At 38.0% G+C, this 17,440-nt stretch overlaps 1 protein-coding gene across 12 annotated transcripts in view; it reads left to right on the forward strand.

The window, feature by feature from the left end:
* LOC126916483 (uncharacterized) overlaps positions 1 to 10,829 on the forward strand; it is a 274,193-nt gene extending 263,364 nt beyond the window's left edge. For all 12 annotated transcript variants that reach the window (XM_050722318.1, XM_050722315.1, XM_050722316.1 and 9 more), the window contains one exon: positions 1,090 to 10,829. In XM_050722318.1, coding sequence (XP_050578275.1) covers positions 1,090 to 1,285 — 196 coding nt within the window. In that variant the 3' untranslated portion in view covers positions 1,286 to 10,829. The remainder of the gene's footprint in view (positions 1 to 1,089) is intronic.
* The last annotated feature ends 6,611 nt before the right edge of the window (positions 10,830 to 17,440 follow it).

The following is a 17,440-nucleotide window of genomic DNA, read 5'->3' on the forward strand; positions in this document are numbered from 1 at the left end:
AATTATGGCACAATTTTTTCTTTCTTTCGGACGAAGCTGTAATTCACGAATATACGCGATTTGTATTATTTCTTTAAACAAGTAGATTCGGCGAAAGAATATCTTTTCGCGTTTGAAGCTTCGTTTGTGGGACAATCGATTTTTAAAATTCGTCCATTTAGATTCTGTCATTCACGAATTTAGAGGAACATCGCGTATAAATGATAAATGAACCTCTACTGCGACGCGATACGATGCATCATTCAACGATCACGTCTAACCGCTTTAGAGCTCACGCTATGGTGAACGCTAGATTCTTGGAATCGATGTCATATTTGGTTCAACGATGCGTGGCAACGCATTAATCAAATCCAAATTGTTCTCTTCGATGTTTGCAAAATTCCTGTATCAAGATGAGATTGAGGGAGGAGAAAATGAAATTGTGAAGATGAGTAATTTATATCGAAGAGAAATATTAAATAAAAAATTAATATTATAACTTCATGCAAATTTATTTTATTTTTATGAACACGACTAAAGAAATAGAATAGAATATTAAATAAAAGATCATCTTATCTAGTTTCAGTACTCTGGCTATTTTATATATCCCTGTACATTATATTCGTTCTATATATTTTTACACCCATAAATGAAATAATAATTAAATATTGCAGCCAATACCTTATTTTACATACTCTGTATATTTTTCCAAATTATATATATTCGACACAATTTTTCACGTTTCAATGTCCCACATATAAACGCACAAAATGATCCACGGAGTACAGCATGACTCAACTACGCACATAATACGCTTAACGTGCTACAAAAGCAAGACTCCGGCACAAAAGCTCTAGATTTTCTGAAAGATATTGGTTTATACGACCTATTATAGTTAGGCTCTGTGCTACCGATCGTTCTCATCGTGGTCACGGTAACCTTGAAAGGCGCGTGTAATGTTAAACACTCAATGAAAGAAAAAAGGAAAGAAAAGAAAGAAAATTTAAAAGAAATAAAAAAGAAGCCAATCCATAATCTCCAAAAAAATACCTAAACCAAACCGAGAACGAGACAAAACTAATCAACCACGATCTATCCTTTGATTTGCAGATGCTCGCAGCCGAGCAAGTTCCAAGAGTGCAGGAACTCGACGACGATACCGGTGTCTGCGATTCTAGAAAGCCAGGGCGGCGCCAGGGGTTCCGGTCTTCCACTATGGGCGAACACGGCCGTCCTCCTGGCGTTCCTAGTGATATTCCGCACCCTGGGATACCTGGTGTTGCGCTACTATCGCGTGCCCAAGTGAAACGGCGTACAATGAGAAGAACCGCCTTTCTACTGCCGCCTTATCCACGAAATGTTGGATCATGGCCGCGATCGACGGACGTCGGGACGGCCTCGCTACGCTAACGGGAACGTCATCATCGTCGTCGTCGTCAACATCGTCGTCGAGCTTCCCTTTGACCCTTCGTTTCGCCCACGGGCAGCGACAAAGTAGCTCGCGAAACCGAACGGAACAACCCGAACAGAAACCGCGCGCGAAAGTTTATTTTTCCAGGATGCCACTGGTCGTCTCGAGACGGCGCAGGGCTTGGAGGTGGTGGTGAAAAGATAATCCTCGAACTGGCACGGGTACGTTTTACACCCTCGTAATCATTTTCCTACAGAATTAGGTTCGTCGAATCGAACGAATCAAGCGGTTCGAAAGAAGCTGAATCGAATAAAAGACACCGAGTCGAACTGCACAGTAGGACGATTGAGATTGCAGCGGGGAGAACGCGATCGGGAAGAGGAATTTTTAGATTTTTTCCTCTGGCAGAAACCTTGTGTCGTACGCCTGTTCCGTGTATTATATTTTGAGGAGTGGAATGAATCTTCAAAGGGGAGAGATTCGAGGGGAGATAATTAGTCGAAGGAACTTTCTAGAAAGCGGAATAGCTTGCCAATTTTTCTGGGATTTTTCTCTTTTCAACGCCGCCTACCAAACTATTGATACCGCTATTTTAATTACCGAGCGATTAGCTACTATTTTTATTAATTGTACACGCATCTCGCAGAATAGAATACCTCAGACAGACAGGGAAAACCAGCGACCTAAGCGAAACGAGGGGTTAACAAAGAAAAGAAAAAAAGAAACCAAGATAATAGGGGTTGATAGAGAGCGGAGAAATATAGGGGGTTTCCGCTCGTTCCCGCTAGCGGCGGGCGATGAGATAGAACGCGCGAAAACGCGTGATCAAGAGACTTGGCGAAGACTATACATAAGATTGTACACGTAGAGACTTTATATATATATACATATATATATAATAGATAGATAGATATACATACATATATCACGCTATCACGTGAAGTAAGAGGAATACGAGAGAGGGTGGATGAACACGAGAAAGAATGCGGAGGGAACTCTTCTGTTTTAATTTCTTGCGGAAACAAGGGTATAATGATAGAGGAAAGAATGTCTGTATCTGTGTGTTTACGTATAAAAACGCAAAAGTATGTAAGAATGAACGAGAACGAGCGTGAGTGAGAAAGTGTGAGAGCCATTTCTTTTTACTTTTTCTTTTTTTCTTTTTTCTTTTTTTCTTTCTTTCTTTCTTTAATATCTTTTGAAAGAATCGATGCGACGTCGTGGCGTCGCGGTACCGACTGAAAGAAAGGAATCATAAAACAAACACACACACACACACACATACACACATGACATTTGTACGACGATGCATATTTCTTAAGCTCATAGGAGAGGGAGATGAGAAGAAATAGGCAAAGCGGAAACTCGCGGAGATAATGAAACTTCACGCCACGTCGAGAATCACCCTACACGAAGAAGAAAGAAACGCTTAGGTTTAAGAGACGTGAAAATGGAGAAAAAGGAGAAGAAGAAGAAAAAAAGAGGAAGATAAGAAAACGGAGAGGAACTTTTCAAATCGTTCTTAGCGATTATCCACGTTTTACTTTCTACGTTTTTATTACCGCTGAACAATCTATCGCTGCTAAGACGATATTCACCCCTAGCTGATAAGATGGACAAGCTGCTGCTAATTCTATGGATTATGATGAAACTACATCTCTACCACTTAGTACTTTTTATTATCGGACGCTGTAAGTTGCGTTAAGGGATATATCGAGCGAAAAACGACCGTTCATATACATATATACATATATATACATATGTATATATATATATATATATATATATATATATATATACATATATATATATAGGCTGCCAATTTTGATCGGTTTGTAGAAAGAGGAAAGCGATGAAGCGAGAATAGAGTGAGAGGGAGAGAGAGAGAGAAACACGTGTGCAAAGAGCGAGAATGGAGAAAAAGAATTTTGGAAAGAGTTTGTGAATGGAACAATTCGAATAGAAATGGAGAAGGGTTTATAGCAGTTAATTGTTTGCACTTGTCGCGCATTTTAAACATCGGGTAACGACATATAAAATAATTCGAGGAAAGTCAAAGGAAATACCCGACGTATGAAAATATGTACGATTTAATAAGAAGAAGGTTCGTAAAATGGTTAGGCTGGCTATGGAAGATTCGGCATTCTAAGATCTAAACGATCTTAGAACGTTTGTTGGTCTCTGACGTAATCTATGTGACGTTTCTCGAGGAGCTCGACACGTTATGGGGATCTAAATGAAACATTTAACGCGCGGTATAATAAATTCATTAGGTCTACCTTGTGTATATAGAAACATATATATATATACACACACACATATATATATATATATATATATATATATATATTTAGAAAAATCCTATATATATTATATAATAATAATTATTCTTATCATTATTATTATTAATATTATTTTTATTATAACAATTTTAATAATTAATATTATTTTTTATTATTATTCTAATTATTATTATCATTATGTATATGTAAAAACCGCGGACTGAACGAGGAGGCACGCGACGTTTTTATTTTCTCTTTCTTTTTTATTCATTCTTGTACATTCTTGCACCGACAGATCGAACGGGGAAAAAAACGGGACACGATACGATGAGTAAGAATATCATAACACACACGGGCGAATACCAAGCGAACCACAAGTATGTTTCTATTCAGAGACTTTTTTACCAAACGATCCAGTTGCGTTAGTTGCAAAAGTTCGAGCATATTCGAATAGGGAAAAAAAGAATTTTAACTGCATGGCACATAGGGAGGAAGAACGCGATCAGACGAGATCAAATATCCTTTTTCTTCCTCCCTGAAAGAGTGAGAAACCGTACAGCTCACCGTACAAAACCTTCAAATAAACTTATGTATACACACACACATACATATACATGCATGCACTAGACATACATATGCGTACAGAAGTCACGGAGAGCCAGTGTTTGTTATTAGTAAGTAATTAAATAGATTAGGTTGGCTGACGTGGATCGGTCAGGATCGATCAAGAGGAACGCTGTGTGTCTTTTAGTCAGCCAAAACGAGTTACGTTTCGAATCTGTGCGACGAACCGGACGACTCGCCGGATATTTATACCGTGGACCGGTCCACGTAATCGTCCGCAGCTTTCCCGCGATGTTAACAAACAAAATTAGGACGAATTAGAACGAATTTTGGGGAACCATCGCGCGTCCACGATCTCTATTGCATATCCTCGTTCGGTCAGGCTGCCGTTAATCCCCTTTCGATTCTCTTCAGAAGCCAATTTTTCGAAAATTATATAAAAAGAATATATGATACAAAATTATACTATATGAAAAGCAACGAGAAAGAAAATACCCCTGGCGTAGGCAACCAAAACTCCATGGTTATCTAATAAATGTATAGGGTTTGAAGCTTCGATATTTAAAAGTTTTACATAAATTTTAGAAATATTCAAAGGGAGGAGATCTTTGTTATAATCGTCCCGGAGGAATATCTTCGTTAGGAAATGAAAATTGGTAAGAGAAATATAGAAATGGATAGCTGGTTGCCTACGTTAGGGTTAAATGAGCCGCTTATTTGCCATTTTTAAATCAGTTAACTGCACGTGACGAAAAACGAGGAAAATTAACACGTTCCATACGGTAGGATCTCTACGAGTCCTACCTTCCACGACGAAAACAATTCGGTTTACTCGTTCCTAGAAAAAAAGATGAACACTCATTAAGTCGTTTAAAGATAAAAAAAGAAATAAAAAAGAACGACGTCGATACGTATACCGACGTCGTCGCCGTATAACTTCCTCTTCCTCGACACATGTGTCGACTTCGCATTGAACGCGTGTTGATCAAGTTATATAAGATAAGCGTCGATCAAGTGCTTCGACGCTAACATTTCAGAAATGTCGAAAAGCGGAGGTAACCACTTTGGCCTGTAAACGGCTCAAATACAGGTGAACCAGTGGCAAGAAATCGAAACGAAGAGGGGAACAGGTGCCGACCGAACGATCCTCGACTTTCAAGGCCGCGCGACGGGATTCGTCCGGTGCACGCACAACTAAACGCAATATCCACCAAGTGTTCAAAGTTGGTTCGGTGTGGAACGAAGAGAGGGTGGGTGGAGAGACGTTAGGACGAGGAGAACGAGTTGCTTCCCAATAAAAGTAGGATTTAAGGGGAATCGGTCCAGAGTTGAGATTAGGTACGCTGTATCGGAACGAACAACACGGAGTGACAGAGACGTTTAAACAAAGATTTGGCTGTGTCAATGTCTCTAACGACTTTTTATTCGTTCGTAACGCTTTCTTTTTTCTACTTGAACGATTTCTAAACAAAGAAAGAGGGACGCAATGGAAGAGTGAAAGGGAGGGAGAGAATGTGGAAGGAAAAGTCGACGAGAAAGCCGGAGAGAAAGAGAGAGTGCAGGCGAGAGAAGAGAATAAGAAGAGCGCACACCGGTTAGGAAAAGAGAGGAGAACACCACGTTCGAAAGTCGTTCACCGTCGTCGTTCGTTTTTTTTGCGCTACCAAAGTTCGGTTTTCTTCTTTCCTGAGGCTTCGTTTATCGTTGCTACCGTTCGTAAGCTTCAAAATAGACATTTTCATGTTAAATCTTTACTGTTACCTCGGCGATGAGGTTGTGCAGCTTCATGCACGTAAGATATTAATCACTGCCAAGGGAGAAGAGAAAATTGGGATTACTTGGAGAATTTGACGTGCCAGCTTTTTTGTGGAATTTCCAGGTTGAAATTGTTCGAATTGTGTCAATGTGTTCGATGAGAAATGAGATAAAATGTAATGTAAATGGAGAATGGTACAATGGGCTTCAATATGGAAGCCCGATAGGATAAATTCATATTAGAAATTATTGGAAAACTGTATTTAATGATTGTTAGAAATTGTAAGTGCGATTTGCACATAAAATATCACTGCCAGAAAGACTAAGATCGTTTATTAAGAAATTCAACTTTTAGAACCTTGTAGAATTTTTTAACGAAACTCGTTTTAACGGCTACGTAGAAGTTGTTTGACACGAGTGGAGAAGTTCGACATCGTTGAATTTTAATTTCATATCGTGTCGATATCTTTTTTAAGAAACTAGAAACCACGTGATATCTTGCGATCGCAACACAGGAATTGAAAAATTATACTTGCCTCTATTTAGCAGATGCAATCTGCTGTAACTTTATAATGAAACGTTTCTCTTTTTCCATTTTTGTGCTACATTTATGTAATACATCATATCTAAATCTACACCGATAAAGCTTCAAAAGAAGCTGTTTCATTCGATGGAGGAAATACCACTTTACTTGCAAAAATTCCATGTAAAGATTATAAAAGAAAATTCACAATCTACGCGAAACTCCGTTCACAGCAAACGATATCTACATATTTATTTAGGTATAGCGCAATGTCTGTCAAAGCATAAAATAAAATATAAAAAAATAGAAGGTTTTTTTAAAAGACATGTTGACACAGTTCAACCGCGAGAAAATCGATTAAACGATGGTCGGATAAAATCAAGACAAACGATCGAAACCGTAGGAAAGAAGAAAACTAACGGAGGAAAAAGCAATCGTCGATGCTTGAGGAGAAATCGACACAAGTAGCGATAGCAAGAAAAACACTTTTCCCGCCGTTCGTTGCATTTTTCCTCGCCGCGAATCGTCCTCGACTTTTTCTGCCATTGTGCCAGCGAGTAAACGGAACACGCGTTTTCTCTTACGGTTCGAGAAAGAAAAACCTTTTCTTCGAAGAAGGTTTCCCTTCTCACTCGTTCAAGAGTACTTCCATCTGTTCTATTTTACCGTTGTTCGATGGACGAACGGGACGACAACGTCGTACGGTATTGCTTTCTCTACTTGTAAAACGACTCTTTCGTAGACGGGTTATTCTAGGACATGCATTGCTGACTATACACTGCGGGCCATAAGTATTAGAACACCGACTCGTTACATTTATTGAAAAGCTCGAGTAAATTTTACTTTATTAACAAGTGTTTTGCATTCTAAGAAGGTACGTATGATGCGAACGAAGCAACAGATTTACAAATAATTAGAAATAATTAGAAGATGAAAGAGGCGAAGAACATTCGATTCTTACTAAATATCATCGGGTGTCCTAACGCTTATGGTCGGCTGTGTAAGTATTAGGACACCTACTCGTTACTCGATATTAATCTTTCGACCGGATCATTTCTTAACCGGAATTTATAATCAGACAACTTTTGTAATCGTTAAACCGTGGATGTTCGTGCATCAGTGAGAAATTTAAATGTGTCACAGTATACAGAATGTACGTAATACATGCGAAAATATACAAAATATCCAAAGCGAAATACCCTTTGTAATATTTCAAAGACAAAATTCTCTATTTGAAAAGCATTTATTTAATCGCGTCGATAGAAAGAGAAAATCGCGCGAACATCCGCGATCTAATAAGCGTGAAACTAAAAGCAAATGCAGACAAATTAATTACAGCCAGTACAATTTCTAGGCCTTGTAATGTAAACAAAATGCAATTGATTTTTAAGAGAAATTATGAGAACATATATAAAAATAGGACATCTATAAATAGAGAGATTATTGTGTCCAAAAGATTGTTAATCCGAGTAACGAGTTAACTCATCCTACCTCCTGGTTAAATGGTTAAAGATCTCTAAGAAATTTTACTTTATTTAATATTTTATATTATAAGGCATATATGATGCGAATTAAATAAAAATAAAAGCAGTAAAAAGCACTCGATTTACACTGAATATGAGCAAGTGTGGTAATACTTGTGGCTGACGGAACCTATACAGAAAAAAAGGAACATCACTGGCCGGATCGTTTTGGAATTAAAAGATCGTCTTTTCAAAATTTTGATACTCGTATTGTATTATATACACTATACACAGCGTCCCGACATTTGTATACGTTTACAAATTACCCTTTTTGCGGAGGAAAGAACGTCGAACCTCGACGATCGACGTAGACGTTGAATCTTAAGAAGCATATAAAATAACAGAGAAAAATAGAGGGAAGATAAAAAATGAAACACCGTGAATCATCAAGAGTTTTACGATTTCAAGCTCGCCCAAAAACTCTGCAATTTCTATAAATAATAAAACTGCCATTCTTTGATAATCACATTCCTGAGAAGCGGATCGCGAATTTTTATGCGTTTATATGAAATTTGATGATGTTAAAAATTAACGTAATATGCAAGAACGTGTAACATATTCAAAGTATAATACTCGTAACAATATTTCACGGGAAAAACAATTTTCTACTTAGATTTCGTTTATTCGATCACATCCACGAAAACATGAATTTATTTGGATAGAGAGATATTAGTAAATTAATCTATATGGTTTTAAAGCATAAAAATGCGCATTTTATCGACGACATTTATCCACCTGAATCGATGCAAATCTCTGAATTTTCTAATCTCACGAATACCGATCATCGATCGTCGAGTTCGATGGAAAACAGTATAATTCTCGTATCGTACAACGTTAGGCAGACAGCGATCGCGCGTAATCCGTAGTTCGAACGAAACATTCGCGATCCTCGAGTTGATCAGTTCGAGGAAGCTACACACGCTTTTTGCACTAAAACTACAATAAGACTGAGAAAACGTTTTTTATACATGTTGACGTGAGTCACGAACCACGACACCGTCTACGAGGGACTTTCTCGTAATTCAGAATCTTCGTGTGTTGCACCCTTGCGGTCTGTACGACCGAAATATCGATGAACCAGCCATACCGTGATCTCTTCATGGAGCTTACGACGGAATTAATACAGCCAAATTCTCTGCGGACGATATTTTTCACGTTTCTTCTAGCTCTGGCTTCTTCTTCGCAAACACGAGTCCATGGAATATGTAATGGAGCGATGAGAATGGAACATAGTAGACGCGAAGATGAGAATTCGAAAGGGGATGTTTAAATTAGGCTTAAATTAGGCTTGTGCGAGATTAGTTTGATTATCGAGGCTATTTGCTGATTTATTACTGCCAGATCTTAGGAGTAAATATATTTATAGGAAATGAACGTAGGAGAATGGAAGATAATAAATCTATGGTGCTGGAGTTTCTTAAGTTTCCTATGATATAATATTTCAAAACGCTAAAGTGATTTAGATGAAAGTTTAGGATATTACGTTCACTATATCTTCGTTTTCAGTCAAATCAGGAATATAGATGATCGCGTATGTATTAAGACGCCTTTTGCTTCATCTTTTGGATCATTTTTTATTCCTGTTTTTTAATCGTTAAAAACATTTCTCAAGTCAAAGACTGGTATAAAGGAAACGTTATTAATATGGATGATTTTGTTGCTTAATATTTCAATTTTATTCAAATGACTTCCCTGGGACGTTAAAGTCCCTTCGTTCGTCGAAACGGAGGAGATCGAAGAATATGGAAATGTAGAAACCATAACAGGATTAAATATAAATACCTATTGCCTAATTTATACAGTCGTCTTCTCTCGAGAGTAAATTGATTTTTCTATTCGTTAATTTGCGAAATTAAAACAAGCACCGGATGTAACAGAATATTCGAAGAAAATGGCGAGGATAGACAAAGATGATCTTGATTAAATATAAGTGTTAATGTAACTGTCTCTCATGAAACTAAATTAATCCTCTTACTTCCAACTGATAAATCGGTAGCAGAAAGAACTAAAAATCTACAGAAATAAAATAAAAGAAAAAAAAATGTATTCAAGCAAAATGAAGGGAGTAGACAGCAAAAATGGCCTCGAGCAAACGAGTGAATCCGCACAGACTGTATCTTCCCCTTCTCTACGCGTCTCACGGGAGGGACCCTGCTTTCCCGGGGTGAGAATAGGAATGTTGAGGGCGACGAGACGTGATATAACGCGTGAATGTTTCGCTTTACAAAAATAGTGCCTTTTTTACAAAGACTCTGTTGTTTGTGCCAAGTCGAGTTCAAGGAATGCGAATGCGTACACTCTCACATATAAACGTATAACACACACGTAGACACGCATAAAGACACATTTTACACAGATACACACGTAGGCGAATATCTGCGAGACTTACGAGAGAGGGAAGCGACCCAGGGGGAAGATGTAGATTTAGAAAGAACGAAAGGAAGAGGAGGGGGTAACGTTGAACTTAAAAAATAAGAAGATGAAGAGACTGACGAGTCGAGGGTGGAACGGCAAGGACGAAAGATTGAAAAGCGTAGCGTTTGGTCGTCTGGGATTTCTGAAAAGATGTCGACGAAGATTCGATGAGAATTCTTCTTTTACGAAAATATTAAGCTCGGAGACTTGATATTTTCTAGATTCTTTAAATCTGCTGCGATTCTTGGATTTCTATATTTCAATATTACTCTCATTTTGGATGACAAATCTAGAATGTTAAAAGATTGTTCAGAATGTTGTACGAAGAGGATTTTAAAAAGTTTTAAGCAAATAAACATGCAGAATTTAATGACGTATACGTTCCGAAATACTCAATATAGCATATTCGGAATATTATCGAAATTGTCCTGATGAAAGTTTCGATAATGAATCGTTGTTTCGATCCCCTGTCTCGATGCGCCGATCTCTGACCGGTGTTCTACCTTTTAGAAACATCCTCGTTGCTCGCGCACGACGATCTCGAAGAAGAAAGAAATAAGTAAATAATAGAACAATGAATAGGAAACGAGAGGAAGAACAGAGGCTAGGAAGAAACTGAAAATGAGGAGGTTTGCTAGAAAACGTAGAAATATCGAGCATCATCCTATACACGCGCACATACGGTATGCCAGTAACAGCAGCAACAAAAGGAAATAGGAATAAAACGCACGTACGAACACGCACGAACATAGTACACGGCCACGATCATATTGAAACACAGAGAATGAGAGCGGAAGAGGGTGCGTTTCTTTCTGGAGAACGGAGGTCGAACAATTTACCTGTGAAAGTGTGACAGCGAGAGCGAGATTGTTATATGTGTGTGTATGAGACAGAAGAAGAAGAAGAGCACCGCGGGACTAACATAAAGGAAAAGAAGAAAAAAAAAAAAATGCAAATGCCAAAAAGTGTTCCACTAATTAATGCCGCCGTGGATCCCCAAATTAGTACCTATTATAAAGAAAAAAGAAAGGAAAGAAAATCGAATGAAATTGCGAGTAATAATCGAGTACATATGTAGAATGTGTGCTAAAGAAAATGAAGGAAAAGAAAAAAAATATGACGAAAGGAAAAGAAGTTAATATATTAACTTTAGTTACGGTTATATATATATACGCATATTATATTCGTGTATATATATATATATATATAAGTGTGTGTATATACATGTGTGTGTGTATGTGTGTGTGTATGTATGTATGTATGTATGTACACGATATACACACGAGCGAATGAGGAGCACACGGACACGCGCTGTACTGATCAATCGTTTGCACAACGATTGTCATAAATTATAATACACATACATCATACGTACACGTGTCATATATATACATATTATACACATAGGTACACACACACACACACACAGAAGTTCTGTTTTATCGTCATCCCTCCAGTCTATCAATCTTCGCACATGAAAAGATATTTCGAGACTGCGTATTGTACATACCATAAATATCGTACAAGATATACATACATATACATAATTATATATGTATATTAAGACGGATGATAAATACACTTAGCACTAACATGATTACCCTATATCATTAATATGATTATTATTACATGAGATGATATTAATTAACTGATAGTATTATACCTGTTGTCCTGATCAAAGGACAGACGCGGTTTTTCATGGTAGATCTACCTACTTCCCCTATCCCGATCCTCCTCCCCCCTCCTTCCGCGCCGACAATTTTAGGAGGAAATTGAAAATCGTTATACATATATACATATATATAATATACATATATATGGAGAGAGAGAGAGAGAGAGAGAAAGCGTTATCACACTTTGATTTTACCGATAATCGTTAAATAATCGTCATTGATATAAACGATAAGGATTATTATTATTAATTATTAATATTATTATTATTATGATTATTATATTATATCAAATTGTATTATTATTATTAATATTATTATCGTCAGCATCGCCGTTGTCAGGGTCGTTCCGTCGGCCCTCCATCGTTCATCGTCGCGAGATCATCGTCATCCTCATCGTTTCAACCTGAACGCCGGTTTCTTCCGATTTCTTATCTCTTTTGCTCGCCATTTTTTCTTTCTCTTCTTCGCGAATTCGTCGAGTTTCATTCGAGAACTTTCCCCTTCCATTTTTGTTTTTCAATTCTTTCTTCTAATAATGTAAATTCCCATAATTTGATCGTGGAAATTCGCTCCCTTCTTCCTTCGAACCCGCTTCTTCGTCGCAGGCCCGATTCCTTCTCGTTGCCGAAGAATGATCTCAATTGAAGAAAGGAAGATTCGAAGACAGGAGATCGTATCGTCCCGTGAACGATAGCCGATTTATTCGAACGATCGCTACGTTCGGGGCGAGCTGTCTTTGTCTCGCGCCTTCTGACGATGGCGTCTGCGCGCGGCGCGCCATTTAGACACGTATAACGATTCCTTCCACCTGTTTTTCATTTTTCTAGAAACGTTCTAAGAGTCGTGGCTGTTCGTGGAAGGAACCCTTGCACGATTATCATCTTGTCCTTCGGGAAGAAGGGGTAATATCAACATTTCCTTTCGATTTAAATATCTCTTCTTCTCCAGCAACGATGATTCCAATGCGCGGCACGCGTGGCGTTATCTTCGATAAAAATGTGATTCCCCGATTTTACGAGCGTCTCCTGCAAATTAGACTGATTTAAAAAAATGAACTAAAATTCGGGGAATCGATGAAGAAGAAAAATGTTCTTTGAACATAATGTTTGAAGCGGCTTGTAGGATTTTGCGAGAGTTTAAAAATAGTGGAGTCTTTGATGTAGATCGAGGATCTCGGTGCCAGAGATGCGTGAGAAGAAGAAGCACCGAATCCTGTTATCGATGTTATCGTCCTTTATTGTCCCCCTTTTCCCGTTACTTTGAGGCGTGCGTGTGCATGTGTGCTCGGTGAGAGTAATGCGCGTGCGAGCGTAGGCGATCTTGAATGGAGTTGAATCGAATAATCAGCTTCGATATCGACGACTAGCCATTGAATTTCTTTCCTGTCTTTTTCCTAAGTAAATCGAGTAACTACTGTTCGAATGATATTTTGACGTTGCACATCGCAGAAAAATAGTGTTGCAGGCCATCCATGTCTTTAGAGCTGCACTTGTAATAATTGGTTAATATTATTTGACATAATTTTTAACGAAACCTTCTTCGAAGCTCATAGATATATATATATGAAGGATTTCTCGATTTATTTAACCTGTAAATAAAGTTAGGTTTAATCCAATCAATCAGTTTTACGGTATATTATACGGTCGATCTTCTATTAAATTAAGAACTTTTATGAATGTAAAGAAATGTAAAAGTTATAGAAAATACTTTCCTTCGGTTATTACTGAAACACTGCTTATTTAATGTTATTTCGTTTTAATCACTTTTGTAATACCACATTCGAGAAAATCGAATCTGACTAAGTTGAAATTGAATGTTCGATTCGACGACCAAAGGGCGAGCCGAATAGTGCGAAACGCTCGCACGTGTCCCAAAAGAAACTTATAGCGAACTTGGCCATTGAATGTTACCGATGTTCTTCGAGCACAGTAAATTCACAAGCGAGAACTGTGCGGCTTCGAACTCTGAAACGTTCGTGCGCTTTCTTGAATTTGAAATTACGATAAAGTAGATACAAATTGATCATGATATAAATCTCGTACAAATTCAAGGACGCGAACGGCCTTCTGCTCAAAGCAAGTGTTACCATTCTGCCGAGCACAATTTGATCTTGTATAAATAATTATTAATAAAATTAAGAAGATGCCAATAAATTACTGTATAGTTAAAAAAATAAGTAATTGTATAGCTACTCTTAATTTACTTATCGTACGTATATTTCGAACGATCGTTGTCAATTCGTCTCTTCGGATCCAATATGGCGGACCAACTATGGCAGTCGTTCTAATAAAAGGAAGAAAAAAAGGTCAAGCGAAAAAAGCGTTTCGATAGTGAAATTTTATGAAGCATTTGTTAAAGATAGTGTGTCTGTATTTTCAAAGCTATTCGTTGGTTATTGCATAATAATCTACAAGCTCAGATTGTGCGCGGCCATCATAACATTTATTAGTGACTAAAAAACGCGCTGTTGCATACTCGAAATGTTCGCTTCGTAATTTATTGTAACCGTTAAAGAAGGGGAGAAAACGAAAAAAAAAGATAGCGAGAGATTGTCGAAAAAGCTGTTTATCGAGAGAGAAAAAAGAAAAAGATTTATTATAACGTAGTTCTTCCTCGAACTGATGTTGAGAAATGTGAAAAAAATAAAAGAATTAAATTATCGACATCGTGTGCCGGATCAAAAAAATATGGACGGGGATGTAAATAGATGGCGTCGCTGGCTGTGCTGTGCAAATTGTTGAATAGCGATGTGATACACACACATATATATATACATATATATGTATAAATACATGATACATATGTATACATATATATTTACATATACACTAATTTGCGGACGCGGTATTACCTCCAAAAAAAAAAGATTGTAGAACTGCAAAGGCTGCTATTGCAACAGAAACATAATTCGATGGCAGATTCACGTTATCGGACGCCATTGATTCAAGTAAAGAACGAATAAACGATTGAACGACTCCTCGGCGTTTTAACTTTGCGATAGGATCAATGTGAAATAACATTCGAAATGTGTGCTTGTATCGATATTACGTTATCGGATAATGGATCGAACTATCGATGTTGCTCTTACACTCGAAGCCAACTTCAATCGAAAACAGATGAGTGTAACGAACGCAATGGCGACTTTTGCAATGATACATGTTCATACCGTATACATGCAAGCCATGGTCGTGCGAACTGTATTCGATTAAATACGACATATTCATCGTCTTCGTTCTTGTGCTCTTCGTTCACGTCGTGTTCGTTTCATTTTCATGCACTGTCAGCCATGCGAGGGAACGCTTGGGGACATCTGACATTTGATTCGCGATTTAAAGCCACCATGGAAAATACGAGAAAAAAAAAGGTGCATAAAAGGACACGTGAACTGAGTGGCGCAATTCTTCGATAAATTCGCTTTTGAATAAAGTAGATAGCACCATAGATCTAAGAAGTGTTAACCGCAGATGCCGTGTTGAGAAAATGGGCCTCGTTGTAAAAGAAATAGGGATGAGTAACGGGATTTCTCTTTCCTTCCCTATCTATTAAAAACAAATATCTGTTAGAAAGAGAAAGGAAGGCAACGTTAAATATCTTTATCTCTCTTTCAACGAGGACCGCACTCTTCATAAGACACCCACGGTCTATACTTCTTACATATGTCCATGGATAGGATACGTGTAAGTGAAACCACGTTCCAATTCGAGCGGAGACCACGCATTTCGATTTCGATATATCGTCTCGATTCAACAAATCGGACGCTGTCCCCCCGTGTTCACGTCGAAATAGCGCGTCGCGAATCGCGCTGGAATTGGAACGAATAATCGGAAACGATCTTTGTGGCGGAGCGTGTGATTGTTGAAGCGGTTCGAGCCTCGAGATATTCGAGAATCAAACTCGCCTTTAATCGGTCAACGTCGAGTCGAGGAGAACGGTTCATTAGTCTCAATTACTAGTTGGAATGTCTCTCGTGGTAAAACAAGAGAGGCGCGCTAAGCTTGAGCTCGTATGTATAGTCGCAAACAATCGACTTTCGATCTATCGTTGTAATCACTGCCATGTCGGCGACGCAGAGTCAGTAAACGATGGCGATTTTGTGTAGAGAGATACATACTTCGTTGATTTGAACCCACGAAGCGATGCGCGTTTACGATATTGTATTTTATTGTTATTTTTCTGCTTCGCGATGCATTTACTTTTATTCCGAATTAAAATATGAAACACTTGCGAATTTTTCTAGCAATAATTCCTTTTTTTTCTCTTAAATTATTCACTTATTTAAATAAAGTTACTACCACCCAATTCACCCAGTACTTTATTCATTGAGTATTAACATGCTATAATAAAGTGCGATTAAATATTCAAATGAAATTATCGTATTATTTTATGGACCGCATCGTGTGTGGCTTCAGCAACAAAGTGGCGTTTCTTATTAACTGTGTCTCGCAAACATTCTATCGCCGGAACAACATTGTGTGTCCGGTTTGTTAAGAGATTTAAGTCTCTTTACAATAAATCTCACTCCTCAAGAAACTTCCGATTGAGCCTTCGAAGTTACTCCATATGAGCTACTTCTTAGGAGTACCATTATGGACGTTGTATCGTGGGCGGAGCTCCAATGCTGGTATTAGAGAGTTGCTGGCAACTTACGATTAAAGATGTGACCAAATAGACGATATTCCCTTTCGATTGCGTCTTTTGATTCGCGAATTATATTGGAGATTGAGAGGTACCAGTGGAGCGCTGTCCACGAAACTGGTTCATTTGTTTCTTATCTGTAGCATCACCAATTCATATAATGCGTCAACTTCGAACGATTCTGGAGCAGCGATTTTCAACATTTTCATCTCACAGAACACATAAATTGATTATTAAAATTCTGCGGCATGACAAAAATTATATTGTTTTAGCTGTTGTCATTCTTTTATTTGACAATCTAAGAAAAAAGAGGCCAATGTCCTTAATTAAATAGTTAGATACTGCATCTTTCAAAAATTTTTACGGCACATGGTTGAAAATCGCTGTTGTAGATTCTAGAGCATAAGAAGTGCGGTGATCGGAGATTTTGGTCACTCGATGTTCACAAGCGGAACTCGGTCACTGCTGCGCAATACACAGGCGCAGTCGTCGCTGGCGGGCAGCAACATCGGTTCGATGCGATGGGTCGAATCTAACCTTTCGATCTTCTCTGATTTCGTTTAATTTCTTACGATATCATATAATTATTAAACGATAATGATTCTTATGTAAGAGCTACTACGCATAAGGGTGTTATATGTTACGTTTCTCGAATTTTGTATGGGCCATACGAAACTTTG

Source organism: Bombus affinis, chromosome 5 (assembly GCF_024516045.1).
Source record: "Bombus affinis isolate iyBomAffi1 chromosome 5, iyBomAffi1.2, whole genome shotgun sequence".
NCBI lineage: Eukaryota > Metazoa > Arthropoda > Insecta > Hymenoptera > Apidae > Bombus > Bombus affinis.